Raw genomic sequence first — 12,600 nt, forward strand, 5'->3', positions numbered from 1 at the left:
GTACTGCTGGGAGCAGTGTTACAACGCGTTGGCAGAAGTAATGCTGGTGCCTGGGGCCATTATTCCTTCGCCCCAAAATACGGAGTGCGAACCGCACACTGCCACCCGCTCTGAATTTATTCTCCATTATCGGGGTTATCGCGTGAAAATTTTTTCTGAATACTTCATATACCTCCGGAATACACGGTAGATACCTCTCAGGCCTTGCTGGTGGACGTTGCAGAACCCAAAAGCTTTTTACCCTTTACCTGAATCCCTGGAACCAAAAAAAAAAGAAGATTTCTCCCAGGTACCATGAATCGGCAAATGCAAAACGCTTCAATTTTATTTTTCCTTTTGCTTTTGCTTTTTTTCCTTTTTTTTTTTTCCCCCAACCTTCGATAATCGCCGACGTAAGGGGAGCCTATTCCTTTGCGACGACTGGAGACACTCCACATGGCTGACTTTGTCCAAAAGACACTTGATGCCCTTGTGAAAGAGGACCTTTGGTGTAGAATAATAATGACATTGAGGCCAATAACACTCAATTTCGCTGATGTGATGGCCTCTACATTAAGCAGCAATAACAGGCTTCTCGGGCCTTTGTACAGTCTTCTACTTTTCATTATCATACGTAGAAAGGAGTACAAGCAAAAACAGGAAAATATTGTGCAAGATCCCAAGATTTTTAGGCTTCAAGTTCCCCACATCTTCCCTTTGCTCCGTAAGCTTCCTGGACCCCCGCTCTCTTTTCCCTTTTACCCTTTTTTATTTTTGTTGGGCCTGGCTCTGCTCCGGGAGTGGGAGAGAACAAGAACCCCTAAAAAAAAAAAAGAAAAAGAAAAAGAAAAAAGAGAAAAAAGGAAATTGTTCATCACTTTCTCTCCAAGCACAAGTTAAACAGGTCGCTATTTATTGCGAAAAAATTCCCTATCCGGCAAAATAATAACGGGACTACACCCTTCCGGAATCCTCCCAATCATCCCTGAAAAGAGTTTTGTTTTTTCCCCCCCCAGGTTTCCCAGACTTGGATGGCTTTTCGTAAATCATGTTAGATCGGATGTCCGCGCGATCCAAGGAATATCAAGCTTCCCGCTTCCATGTGGCTCGCCCGGGCTGATCGAAGCACGTTGGGCGAGAACCACGAGCTGGGGAGCTGCCTTTTCCTCCTTTCCAAGGAAAGCTCGCGACGGGATGAATTCACCGGTTACGTCAGGATTAGTCATCAGTCTCTTGGATAACAACGTTATTGTGTGGAAGAAATGCTGGGATAATTTTTTGGCGGTTTTAACTCTCGTTGAAGAACCGGTTTTTCTGAAAGTTCTAACGTTGTTTACATAGTAATCCTGGGGGAACACGGTCGAATGTCCACAACGCAGGATTGAACAGAGGTGAGAACGGTTGGATGTGATTGGGTTGGAAGAGGAACCGGAAACGGGGAGAAATACTCAGGAAAGGAGACTTTTCTCCGTACGCCTACCGAGTCTGCGAGCGTAGTTCCCCGACAAAAAGGAATAGATGTCGCCAGAATATTGGGGGAGCGCGAGGGAATATTGTGCTTCCAACCCAGCTGACCTCTGTGGACGGCCCTGCTAAGTCGGTAGAATCAAGCAATCGCTCCGAAAAGGATAATGGAATATTTAGTTTTTCCACCAGACGCACAAGAAGGTAAGGGTTGAATGTAAGTGTTTACACTCCATACACTGGAGGGTCATAGCAATTCCCTGCACCAAGCTTGCCTTTTCACAGTTCATAGACCCTACCTCATAGTGGTCTCGAATCCATGGTAGAGTAGCGATGATTTTCGGGGATAGGTGAGGACCTGCAGACGTGAGCTATCATGACTTTAAACCTGTTGGGGTGGCATATTTCCGCAAGTGCGGGAGGCGATAAAAGGATCCCTATCGACGCAGAATAAGCCCAAGCATACTCCCTAGTCTCCTAGGCCTTGAATTCTCAAACAGGTCACGTGTGAATGAAGTGTTGCTGAATGTGGCAAAGCGTAACGGCCCGCAACCGTAACCACTGGCGGCCAGAATTAGTATGCAAGGTCCAGATCGAGAGGCTCACAGCGAGAGCGGAAGACGCGTAAAACCCTCTCGCTAATGGCGTTACACAATGACAATACCAACTAGTTATTTCGGACTGCTATCATTGCGGGGTCATAAATAGGAACGGATTCCTTTTCGAGGTGTGTTCCCACGCTTCTGCGGGATAGTGTCGGAGAAGGCGGCGCGGCATGCCCAACAAGGCTGGTTTGCATCCTAGCATTTTTCAGCTCACCTATCCCTCGTCGACATCTCACCTGGTCTCCATCCTCCATATATATATGTAGAATTCGAGAGCAAAACGACGGCATCCACCAACCAATATCATTTATCAGATCGGCTCAACTTGCATTCGAAACGAATTGGTGGGTCCATAATCGCAGTCTGTATGTATACCTTGAGGGAGTGAGGCATAAATCCCAGCCGTAGCGTCAACACATAAGTCACAATTTTTGAGACGTGCTCCGTACTACGCACACTCGAATAATATGCCTTTCCACACAGTTTCCGAACCCCTGCACCGGAAGCCGTCGGTCGAGCCCTATGACAAGGCCTGGTGCCAAGGGCGCTAATGTTGTGGCTCCTTGGAACTGTGGCACATGCCGTGTTGAGCCAACGACCAGGCGACATGTGGCTAGTGTGGCCCTTAGCCTCTTCGCCCCAAGCCGCTAAACCTTACCGCGATCCAATCACCTGTGGCGGTGCAATGGGTCAAACGGGCTCCGACAGTCCAACGGTCCATATCTAGAAACATGCACACACATTCCCCATGCTGGGGTGACGATGTCGGGGTTGCATGGGGAGGGGGAAATCGAAGCGTTGGAGGGGCATAATGCCGGAAGTTTTTCGACTTGGACTCGGAGAACTTTTGGGAAAACACACACTCTTCGTTTCCGTCAAGCTGATGTGCCTCGTGTCCAAATATAAATACGCTTCGTCCCCATAAGTCTCTGGGAGTTCATTTTTTTTTTCTCCCATCATCCGCCCATCCCTGCCGTTGCGTTGCTCCCCTCGCTCCCCTCCCGTTTCGTATTAGTCATTCCAGAAATCATGTCGTATTACAGCCAACAACCACCTCCACCTCAAGGCCCAGCACCCCCCGAAGGGGCACCCTCACTGCCTCCAGGGTGGGTTTCGCAGTGGGATCAAAACTACCAGAGATGGTATTACATCGAGCAAGCCACCGGTCGCTCTCAATGGGAACCTCCCGCAGCCTCACCTCCCCCTCAAGGCCCTCCGCCGCCAATGCCGCCGGGGTGGACAGCCCATTGGGATAGTGACGTTCGCCGCTGGTACGTCGAACAAGTCGGTGACCGAGATGCACCCGATTTCTCAGCGCCTCCTCAACAGGGTCCATACCCGACTCCACCTGTAAATGCCTATAGTGGTGGTGGCGCGCCTGGATACCCCGACCTAAGTGCCGAAACGACGACAGTCATGGAGGAGAAAAAGGAAAAGAAAAAGAAAGAAGGACACGGAACTGGGGCCTTGGTCGCAGCGGGTGTCGGAGGTTTGGCTGTCGGTGCACTGGGCGGTGCTCTTATCGCTCATGAAATGGGTAGGAGAAAGAGCCCTATTCTCCCTTTTAAGCAGCTGGCAGATTCAAATGCGCTAAAACGCTTTTTGTAGGTGACTCGAGCTCATCTGACGACGAACGAGAGGTAGACGAGGACGAATTTGCGACACTGGCGGAAAAGAGAAGAGAGCTTCAAGAAGCACAAGAAGAATTCGATCAGGCATGGGAGGAGGCCTATGACGATTGAAAAGGCGCAGGCGGTTGGGCGATGGTGGGTGAGGAGGAAGAAGAAGACGGGCGTATACCTGCCTTCATCCTCACATCTCGCTTAAAGGGGCAGAGAGAGCAGCCTTGGGCACTCGATGATTCGTCTTGAGCAAATATCTCAGATAGCAGCCTGAATGGAAAAACCTGTTGACATCTGCACCTTGGATCTTCTGACATCAATCCATGTTTCTGCCGCAGGATCTCGGGTATCTTGGTCATCACTTCCAGGGCGGACACCCTACTTCCAAAGCCCTGCACCGATCCTTTCTGCTTTTTGAGAGTCATCCCCCACCGGCAAAACAACAAACCACTTTTTTTCACTAGAGGGAAGCATCCAACTGAAGATGAAAGGACATTGTGACATCAGGAGAGGTTTTTTTTGTCTGATGTCTTTTTTAACTTTGCTTGGCTTTAGCACAGCCACCCCCAGATCTTCCTTTCCCCTGTTGACCAGACAAAAATCTTTCTCCCGGGGAATTTCAGTCTTACCCCAAGAAATCAGCGAATCGAAGCTTTTGGTTCTAAGAAGTCGAGGCTATTCTTGCATAGCTCGCTTACCCGTTAAAGCTTAGGACATCAGGTGGACTTGTGCATGTTCGGAACTGGCCCTCCGTTGCTAAAAGCAACAAGAGGGGACTGCATAGTACTCTGCATTTTAGCCCAATTTTCTCTGATATGACCCAGCCTGCTTTTCCTTCCTCCCCCAAGATCCTACTCGACATTTTCAGAGACAGGGAGGAAAAATAATCCCAGAAAAGCATTTGTTTCCTGGGTAGAGTCTTTATGAGTACAGAGCACGGCAACTGCACTCAGTATCGCGTGCAAGATTAGTCAAAAGTTGTCAAGAACCTTTCCATCCTTCTGTGAAACAACATCACCCAACTCCTCTCTCCTCTCCCCCCCGCCCAACCAACCCATCCATACACACTTACACACACAAGCAATCTATGTAGATTGGAGTGTCATTAAAGAGTCATTAATATTTTGTCTTCTGTATGAGCACAGCTCTCATTATCCAACCAGCCGCGGAAGACAAAAATCTAACTAGAGATAGCTACACGCCGCGAAACTAGCCCCATCCAAGCATCGCTTTTCACGAGACGCGACACACAGATTCCAACGCTAAATCCTTCAGTTAAGCTCTATCTTCGCCCCATCACGGGACTCTCTCTCCTCCGTCTTTTCAGCGCTAGCCTCGATATCCTTCGGTGTAGGGTAGTCAACGGCACCAGCAGCACGGGCCAATTCAAATTTCCGACCTCTCTTCTCAGGTCCAAATGCGGTGGTCACAGCGATACCAATCGCAATAATCGCCGTGGCGACGCCCATAGTCGGTCCGTATGCTGGAGCCGGTTGGCCGTTGGCACCCCTAATGCTGATCGATTCTGCAATGGCATTGACGATCTGCGCAGAAGGAGATGAGATCATGTTTCCGAGCTGGTAAGTGAGGCCAGGGAAACTAGACCGGAACGCCGGCGGAGAAAGCTCGTTGAGGTGTATGGGGACAACACCCCAGGCACCCTGAACAAAAAATTGCAGGAAGAATCCCGACGCAGAAAGACCGCGTTCTCCCTGAGGAAGAATCCAAGCCGGGATGAGGATGCCACTCATTAGAGCGGAAACAATAATCGATCGGCGGCGACCAAACCACTGGGAAACATATCCGATGATCGTCCCACCCACACTGGCTCCAGTTTTCATAAGAATGCTTGCCCGGCTAGCAGCAGCGTTATTTAGAGCTTTTTGAGTAAGCATGAAAGTTGTGTAGCTATCCTGAGAGGTGTGGCTGAAGTAATTGAACCAAGTCATCAAGAAAATGCAGTAGATAACGATGCGCCATTCCTCTCTCAACATCCGCTTTGTGTCTGCCCAGAACGCCTTGGCCGTGGTGCCTCTCTTCCCAGCCTTCCTAGCTTCGATAAACTGCCTCGATTCAGGGAGGAAGACACGAATGATTCCAGCAAGGAACGAGAGCCCAGCACCAATCCAAAACACATTCTTCCACGAGTTGACGCTGCCTCCGACGCCGAGATTCGCACAGGCGGCAAAGATATAGCCCATCGAATACCCCTGCTGGAGGATACCGGACATGAGACCACGCGCCTGGACGGGGCAGTTTTCGAGGGCCATAGCGATAGCGTTTCCATACACGCCTCCCATGAAGAGGCCGAACAGGCTTCGCACGGCCAAAAACTGCGAGAATGTCGCGCTGTAGATGGTAGCGATCTGGAGAATGCCCAAGACGATCATGTTGAACACCATAGGCCACTTGCGACCCCATCGGTCGCCAGCCATGCCGAACACCGCAGCACCGACGGAGCGAAGGAGAAGGGTTAGTGTGATGGCAGTGGTGATGGACGTCTTCGACTGGTTGTAGTACTTGGACAGCTTCACGGTCTGGATCGACAGGGCATGGAAGTCAAAAGCATCGGCCAGCCAAGAGAAGAGTCCGACGAGGAAATAAAGCCAGTTCTTCGCAGAGAGCTCGGCGACCATGCTTATGGGGTTCTTTAGGGGTCCCGGGGACTGCCATTCGGTGCGGGTTTCGCCAAGTTCGTTGGTCGTTTCAACACGCATCTTCCACCTGAAGAGGTCACCCCAGCATTGTTTCGCCGTGGCCAGGGTGCCTTTCGCGATTGGTTCTGCAGGCTCGTTGTCTGGCATTCTTTATATTATTTTTATTATAAGAAAATGGACCGACAGACGGTGACTCGGTAATTGAGGGAAGAGACGAAGAAGAAGTCAGGTCCAGAAAAGGAGCCCACAAAGTCGAGATTACGCGTGGGGATCCGCGGATATATAGCAGGCAAAGATGGGCGTACGGTGCCACACAGAGGAGTAACTATGTGCCACCACAGGACGTCATTGGCGTTGGGATCTGTTCGCGATTCCCACAAAACACACAAACACACACACACACACACACACACAAATACACCCAAATACACAAATACACACAGAGAGAGAGAGAGAGAGAGAGAGAGCCAGAGAGAGCCACACACACACACTCGCTGGGATCGACATGCCTGGGAACAGGCCACTGAGGGGAAAGAGCGGCGGGACACCCAGGGTCGGTCGTCAGCGAACTTTGCCGTTTACCACGGCTATCCGCACGAGCCGATGGGCGACCTCAGGGATGGTTGTGCGGGCCAACGGTCGCCCGGGTGGCACACACATAGTTCCATATCATCAGGCCACGCCCTGGAGTTACTGTACCTCCATCCACCCTTTTTGCGCTCTCCAACAGCGGTTCCAGCACGGGATAAATGTGGGAAAAGGACCCGAGTCAAGATCGTTCGACCCCGTGCGAACGCCACTGTTCTCCTTTTCACCCCGAAGAAATCCTATGTACATACCATGCTGCAGGCTTTTCCTTCCTTGGATCCGCTGAGACCCGGCTTGTCTCGAATCGCCGCCCAACGACGCTGCGCACCTGCAGTTGGGCCGGCGGAGATGCCGAAGTCGCTGCCCGGTGCGGCAGTCACGCAGGGTAGGAAACCAGTAATGTATGTATGTACGTATTGTACCTACCTACTTGGGACATGTTCACAACGGCGGCTTCCAAGTGGAGATTCTTGTCGATCCCCCCGTTTTTGGATTTGCCAAGGAAAGCGCCACCCCCCCAAGGGCCAGGCGTTTGCTTGATGGGCTTAAGCTCTTCTCGGAAAGCACAACTCTGGCCAAGACTCTTGGCGCGGGGAGAAAGGCTTCAAAAACACAGGGCGGGCCTTTTTTCTTTTTTTTTTTTTTTTTGCAGATCTGCGGCGGTTGAGCGCCGAAGTCTGGCAGCGGCAACTATTCCGCCTTTTGCTTCTACGCGCTCCGACCATCCATCAGGTAGCTTCCTATGTATATTCATTCGTATCACTCGGTCACCCAGCACAATGCAAGTTGAATCGACATACCGATAGAAACACCCGAAACTTGACGATGGGATAGTCAGTTGCGCCCAGCGTCAGACGAGCGTCAACAATCGATCACACTGGCCGACACTAAAAAAGAAAAAAAAAAAAAAAAAAAAAAAAAGGGAAAAAAAAAAGGATTGTTCTCATATGGGCACGGCGCTGGCAGCGTGGGTCGATATGTGGCCCACAGGCTCATCCTTCGGGTAAACAGTCTAGGCTCCAAGGGCACACAGGCCTGCGAATAACCGAGCAGGAGTGATGCCAGCGGCCGAAAACACGTCGAGAATCCCCCCAGATAGGTGGGTATCGTGCCGCTCACACAGAACAAGATATTCTAAGAGATACACCAAAAAAAAGAAAAGGGGGGGTTTACTCGATCAGCAGCTTCCTAGAGTTCTCCGCTGGGACTCGCCCCAGGATCTGCATTGTCGCGATTTCACAGCTGACAATTTGCGGGGTTACACAAATATTCGCGTTAAAACAGTCAGCTGCGCGACAAGGAGTTCCTCAACCAAAGCAAAAGAGAAGAAAAGAAGAGAAAAAAAGAAAAAGCAACCTCTTGCATTTATAGCTTGCTGGTAGCTACAAAGAATGAAACCAAAATCATTCATGTTGGGGTAACTGTCAGTTAACATGCACTGCAGATTTCATGTAGTAGCTCGTTGAGCATCATGCATTGTGCACCATCCTTCTGCGCCTGGAGTGTCGCTGCCGATGTTACTCTGATGGGTAGCGAAATCTTCATGACAATGAGACCTGTTCTCTGACAAACCAAGTGGCATCGAATAGTGTCGAGTATCTGAGCTTTTTCCCAGAATAGAAAACCCTCCATTCTCAATGTACCAAAAAAAAAAAAGAAAAGAAAAAGAAAAAGAAAAAAAAGATATCCATCAGACCATGATGTTTAGGTGAGCACAAAGCAGATACACTATTCTGTCAGCAACAACTTGGAAACTATATCCATTGCATTCCAGGCAGTTTACTCTGGAAGCAAGGGAACATGCTCTGGTATCATTACACACCCCTAAACCCCTTCACCCGATGGCCCATAGTGGGTTAGCACTGACCCATACGTGGTGGATGCCGCAAATTAGCGTGGATATTGGACATGGATTGGTGTCGCCGAAAGCATACTATGTAGTGGTTGATTTGGCCCCCTAACATATCCCGCACAAACGTGGATGACCAGGATGTCAATAGCATCGATGATGGGGGGAAAAATTTTTCGTAACCGAAAAGCCCACTGATTCGAATTGTTTATCGGACTTTATTTTCCGTGGTGGTTGTTGCTCGGCGTCTTCCGTCGCCAGTGGTACTTCATATCAGGCAGAGCGCCGTGATTCCAAACGTCGACAAGGACGCTAATACCCAGAGTCAATTTTGATCTTGATCACCTTTTTTGAAAAGCTTGCAAGCCATACACACATACCTTTGAGTTCTGTCCTTGTACTCTTCATCGTTTAGCTCCTTTAACTCCACAGTTACTCCGTCCTTCGAGAACATCACGTTGTTCTTCTCCATCTGCTTCTTCGTCTGCGCTTTCACGTCCATGACGATGTTGTACACTACCAGGCCCAGGAATCCAATAATTGCAAGGAAAAGGAATAGCATAGCCAGTGGGAGAAGCCGGCTTACAAGACCCATTTTGGAGTCTCTAGGCTTTTGGAAGATGAAAAAAGAGGAGGCTCTCTCAGTCGAAAGAAAAATTTGTTTGTGTGCCGTAAGAAGAAGACGAGGGAAAGATGAACCAGAAAGAAGATCAAAAGTATCCCGAGGACCGAAGTGGGCTAGAAGCGAGATCCTTTTTTTTTTTTTTTTTTTTTTTACACTTCACAGTTAACTTTTTCTTGGAAGGCCCGAGTTGACGTCTGCCGTGACGGGAATGTGCTCCAACAAAATACGAGAACAGTGAGTTAAGAAATTGCTTTGACAGCCACCCTGATAACGACGGTAATTGAGGAGAAAGATATAGCTGGATATACTCTCAGGGATTTGTAACGAATATTGGATTGAAGGCTTTCCACCACGGCTGTTGAAGAAGAATTAGCAATAATTGTCCCCGGTATTTCGCTGACAAGTCGGTTGAGGGGTAGTTAAAAAAACAAAAAACCTCTCTTACACAGAGAGCGGGAAGACACACTCTTCAACATAGACAAAGTACGTATTTTTGCACTGAGAGATTGACAAACAAACAGTTAACTAACTAACTAGCTAAGAGAGTAAAGGCAAACAATATATTCAAAGATATTTGCAAGAGCCGACGACCTCAAAAGGAAGATAAGCACGTGGGCGTGTAGGTGCTCATGTGCCCGCCGCGGGCCCGGCTGGAGTCTATATATGCACCATACTCTCTGTTGTGGTTCGTGATACAGGGGTGTTGATTTTAGCATTGCGATAGAATTCTGCGCCCTAACCCAATCTCGTCCTGGGCCCTGCAGGGCTGAGGACTAATCCGGGTTAGTCGACGAAGAAGACGTCAATTCTGGTAGGTTGAGGGGAAAATCCGTCCGCATCGTCCCAATGAAATTCTGCTCTCGGGAAATGAAGATCCACACAAAGTATCTAAAGAATGGACAAGAAAATTTCTTACCCCCTTACCCCCCTTCCTTGCTAAGTGGTCTGCTTCGTAGAGGAAAATATCTGGGAGAGTTCGTCTGCTTCCCGCTAGGAGAGGGTCAAAGAGGTTGCATTGTTGCAAACTCCGATGCCTGCTCCGGACCCTGTCCCAGGGCTGTCGTTATCCCGGGCCCAATCCCGGCTCCCCAGCCACATGTCGTTTCGTTGTTCGCTGTTGGGTTGAGCCACAAATTGACGGTCGGTTTCCCCCTCTCTTGGCTCTGAGGCTTGTTTCCGTTCCGAGCCACAGATGAGCCACCGTTCCTGATGGAGGACTTGTATGCTTGTTATTCACTAAGCTACCTAAAGGGGAATCTCGGCTAATCTATGTGGGTCACGTGAGCGAGGTGCTAGTTGGATTACCTAACACCCCCCCATGCAACGAGCTCCAGCAGCGAGCGAGAGCCACAAAGATCCAAAGCTTCCAAATCTCTCAAATCCGCGATAAAAATTAATTACAGAATCCAGATTTATTCCTTCTTTAGGCTTAGCTCCGTTTCGCCGCGATACCGTATTTTCGCTGGCTTCACTGATAAACCTCCATATCTTCCTGTATCAACTCGTCACCCCTATCGCGTTCACGAATTGAGCGTAGGGATCCATTGCAAGAGCCTTCGTGAGCCCGTCAGCTTTATTCGCGTCGGTTCCAACGTGCTCGATTGAGATTTCGTCTTTTTGAACCCAGTCTCTTAGCATATGGTGCCGAATCTCAATATGGCGTGCTCTTCGCGTTATAGCTTCAGCTTTGGCTAAGTCAACCGCTCCCTTGTTGTCAACACTTAATTTTGAGCTCCTTAGCTTTGCTGAGCCTTCACTAATCACCCCGGCGTCTATCAACAGGTCGTTGATCCAAACTAGTTCACAAGCAGCTTCGCTAGCTGCCAAATACTCCGCTTCGGTCGTTGATTTCGAGACGGACGTCTGGCGCTGTGATCTCCACGATATTGGAGCTCCGTTCATGGTAATAATGTAGCCGCTGGTGGATTTGTACGCAGGGTCGGCTCCAGCCCAGTCAGAATCCGAACTGGCCGCCGGTTTCAAGCCTTCAGGATCCATATCCCTTTTGAAGACTATTCCTTTCGATTTTGTGCCCTTGAGGTAGCGTAGGATCTGCTTGAACGCCGCCCAGCTTTCCCTATTGGGCCTGCTGTTGAATCTCGCCAGATAATTGACTGCGAATGCAATATCCGGCCTCGTACACGTAACTAGGAACTGTAGAGAGCCCAGGCCTTTCCTGTAATTCGTAGGCGTAGCCTGCTCGTCAACTCCATCTTTGAGGGTCTGATCTGGCGCGAATTCGATGCTTATTCCTTTCTTCATTGGCGTTTTGGAAGGTTTACAGTCTTCCATTCCATATTCAGTCAGTAGATCCTCGATATACTGTTCCTGGTTCACAAAAAGGTCTCCATTCGGCTGCTTTTGAACCCGCATGCCTAGGTAACGGCCTTGTTCCGTAACCTCCTTGATCTCGAAGCGTTCCTGAAGCTTCTCAATGAGCCATTCTATTTCGGCTTCGTTGGGTCCCATTATACGGCAGTCGTCGACGTGTAGGGTTAGGTAGATTTGCTTCCTCTTGTGGTAGAGTAACCCCGCATCGTATGGAGAGATCTGGAATCCTAGAGATTTCAGGTAGTCAGTAGCTGCTTGATACCAAAGCCTAGCAGCTTGCTTCAACCCGTAGAGTCCCTGGCGTAAGAGCCCTACTAGGTTACCCCGCCCGTGCTTGAATCCAGTGGGTAGTTGAACGTATACACGTTCGTCCTCTGGAAGAGTTCCATTTAGGAAGGCTGTCACGAAGTCAAAGACTCTGACCTTCCAGTTCTTGGCTGTTGAGATAGCAAAGAAGGCTCTCGTTGTAGGTCCACTAACAACTGCTGCGTAGGTCTTCTTGTAGTGAACGCCTTCTTGCTGTTCGAATCCACGTACGACCCAACGGGCTTTGAATCGTACTGTGCCACCCGTGTTGTTGAGCTTCCTATCGAATACCCATTTGCCAGAGAGGATCTGCATTTGGGGTTCCTTCTCGACTAGGATCCAGGTGCCTTTCTCTTGTAATTTGGAGACTTCAACATCTAGAGCCTCCTTCCAATAAAGCCACTCTTCAGAGCGTTTGGCTTCGGCGATGGATTTTGGTATATCTGTACGCGTACTGAGCACTGGAAGCTCAGCTCCATTTGCCTCTTCTTCCTCCGTAGTATCCGAGAGGATTTCTTGCTCTTCGCCCAGGTATGTGGGCTCTAAAGCCTCTAATTCGCCGTCCGCGAGCTTC

General features: G+C 49.5%; 3 protein-coding genes across 3 annotated transcripts; 1 reads left to right on the plus strand and 2 right to left on the minus strand.

Annotated features, from left to right (window-relative positions):
• The first annotated feature begins 2,799 nt into the window (after positions 1-2,799).
• On the plus strand, positions 2,800-4,129 carry D8B26_003410 (uncharacterized protein). Its single transcript, XM_003068333.2, has 2 exons — positions 2,800-3,585; positions 3,657-4,129. Exons 1-2 carry the CDS (start codon positions 3,078-3,080, stop codon positions 3,788-3,790), a joined length of 642 nt encoding a protein of 213 aa, XP_003068379.2. The 5' UTR covers positions 2,800-3,077; the 3' UTR covers positions 3,791-4,129.
• An 812-nt stretch (positions 4,130-4,941) lies between these two features.
• Positions 4,942-6,474, minus strand: D8B26_003411 (uncharacterized protein; the record flags this gene model as incomplete). The annotated part of the gene is made up of 1 exon (XM_003068332.2): positions 4,942-6,474. The coding sequence occupies one exon, from the start codon at positions 6,472-6,474 to the stop codon at positions 4,942-4,944; it is 1,533 nt and encodes a 510-aa protein (XP_003068378.2).
• Positions 6,475-7,802: 1,328 nt separating this feature from the next.
• Positions 7,803-9,377, minus strand: D8B26_003412 (uncharacterized protein). Its single transcript, XM_066124138.1, has 2 exons — positions 9,145-9,377; positions 7,803-9,076 (listed from the first exon to the last, which is right to left on the minus strand). The coding sequence occupies exons 1-2, from the start codon at positions 9,357-9,359 to the stop codon at positions 8,983-8,985; spliced, it is 309 nt and encodes a 102-aa protein (XP_065980216.1). The 5' UTR covers positions 9,360-9,377; the 3' UTR covers positions 7,803-8,982.
• Positions 9,378-12,600: the final 3,223 nt, after the last annotated feature.

Source organism: Coccidioides posadasii, chromosome 2, assembly GCF_018416015.2.
Source record: "Coccidioides posadasii str. Silveira chromosome 2, complete sequence".
In the NCBI taxonomy this organism is placed as follows: Eukaryota; Fungi; Ascomycota; class Eurotiomycetes; order Onygenales; family Onygenaceae; genus Coccidioides; species Coccidioides posadasii.

What these genes read in the sequence shown, in the direction of transcription:
- D8B26_003410 (XM_003068333.2), top strand. Translation starts at nt 3,078, where the DNA reads ATGTCGTATTACAGCCAACAACCACCTCCACCTCAAGGCCCAGCACCC. An exon ending in TCTTATCGCTCATGAAATGG is followed by an intron (nt 3,586 to 3,656) that starts GTAGGAGAAAGA and finishes CGCTTTTTGTAG; the next exon opens with GTGACTCGAGCTCATCTGAC.
- D8B26_003412 (XM_066124138.1), bottom strand. Translation starts at nt 9,359, where the DNA reads ATGGGTCTTGTAAGCCGGCTTCTCCCACTGGCTATGCTATTCCTTTTC. An exon ending in TACAAGGACAGAACTCAAAG is followed by an intron (nt 9,077 to 9,144) that starts GTATGTGTGTAT and finishes TCTGGGTATTAG; the next exon opens with CGTCCTTGTCGACGTTTGGA.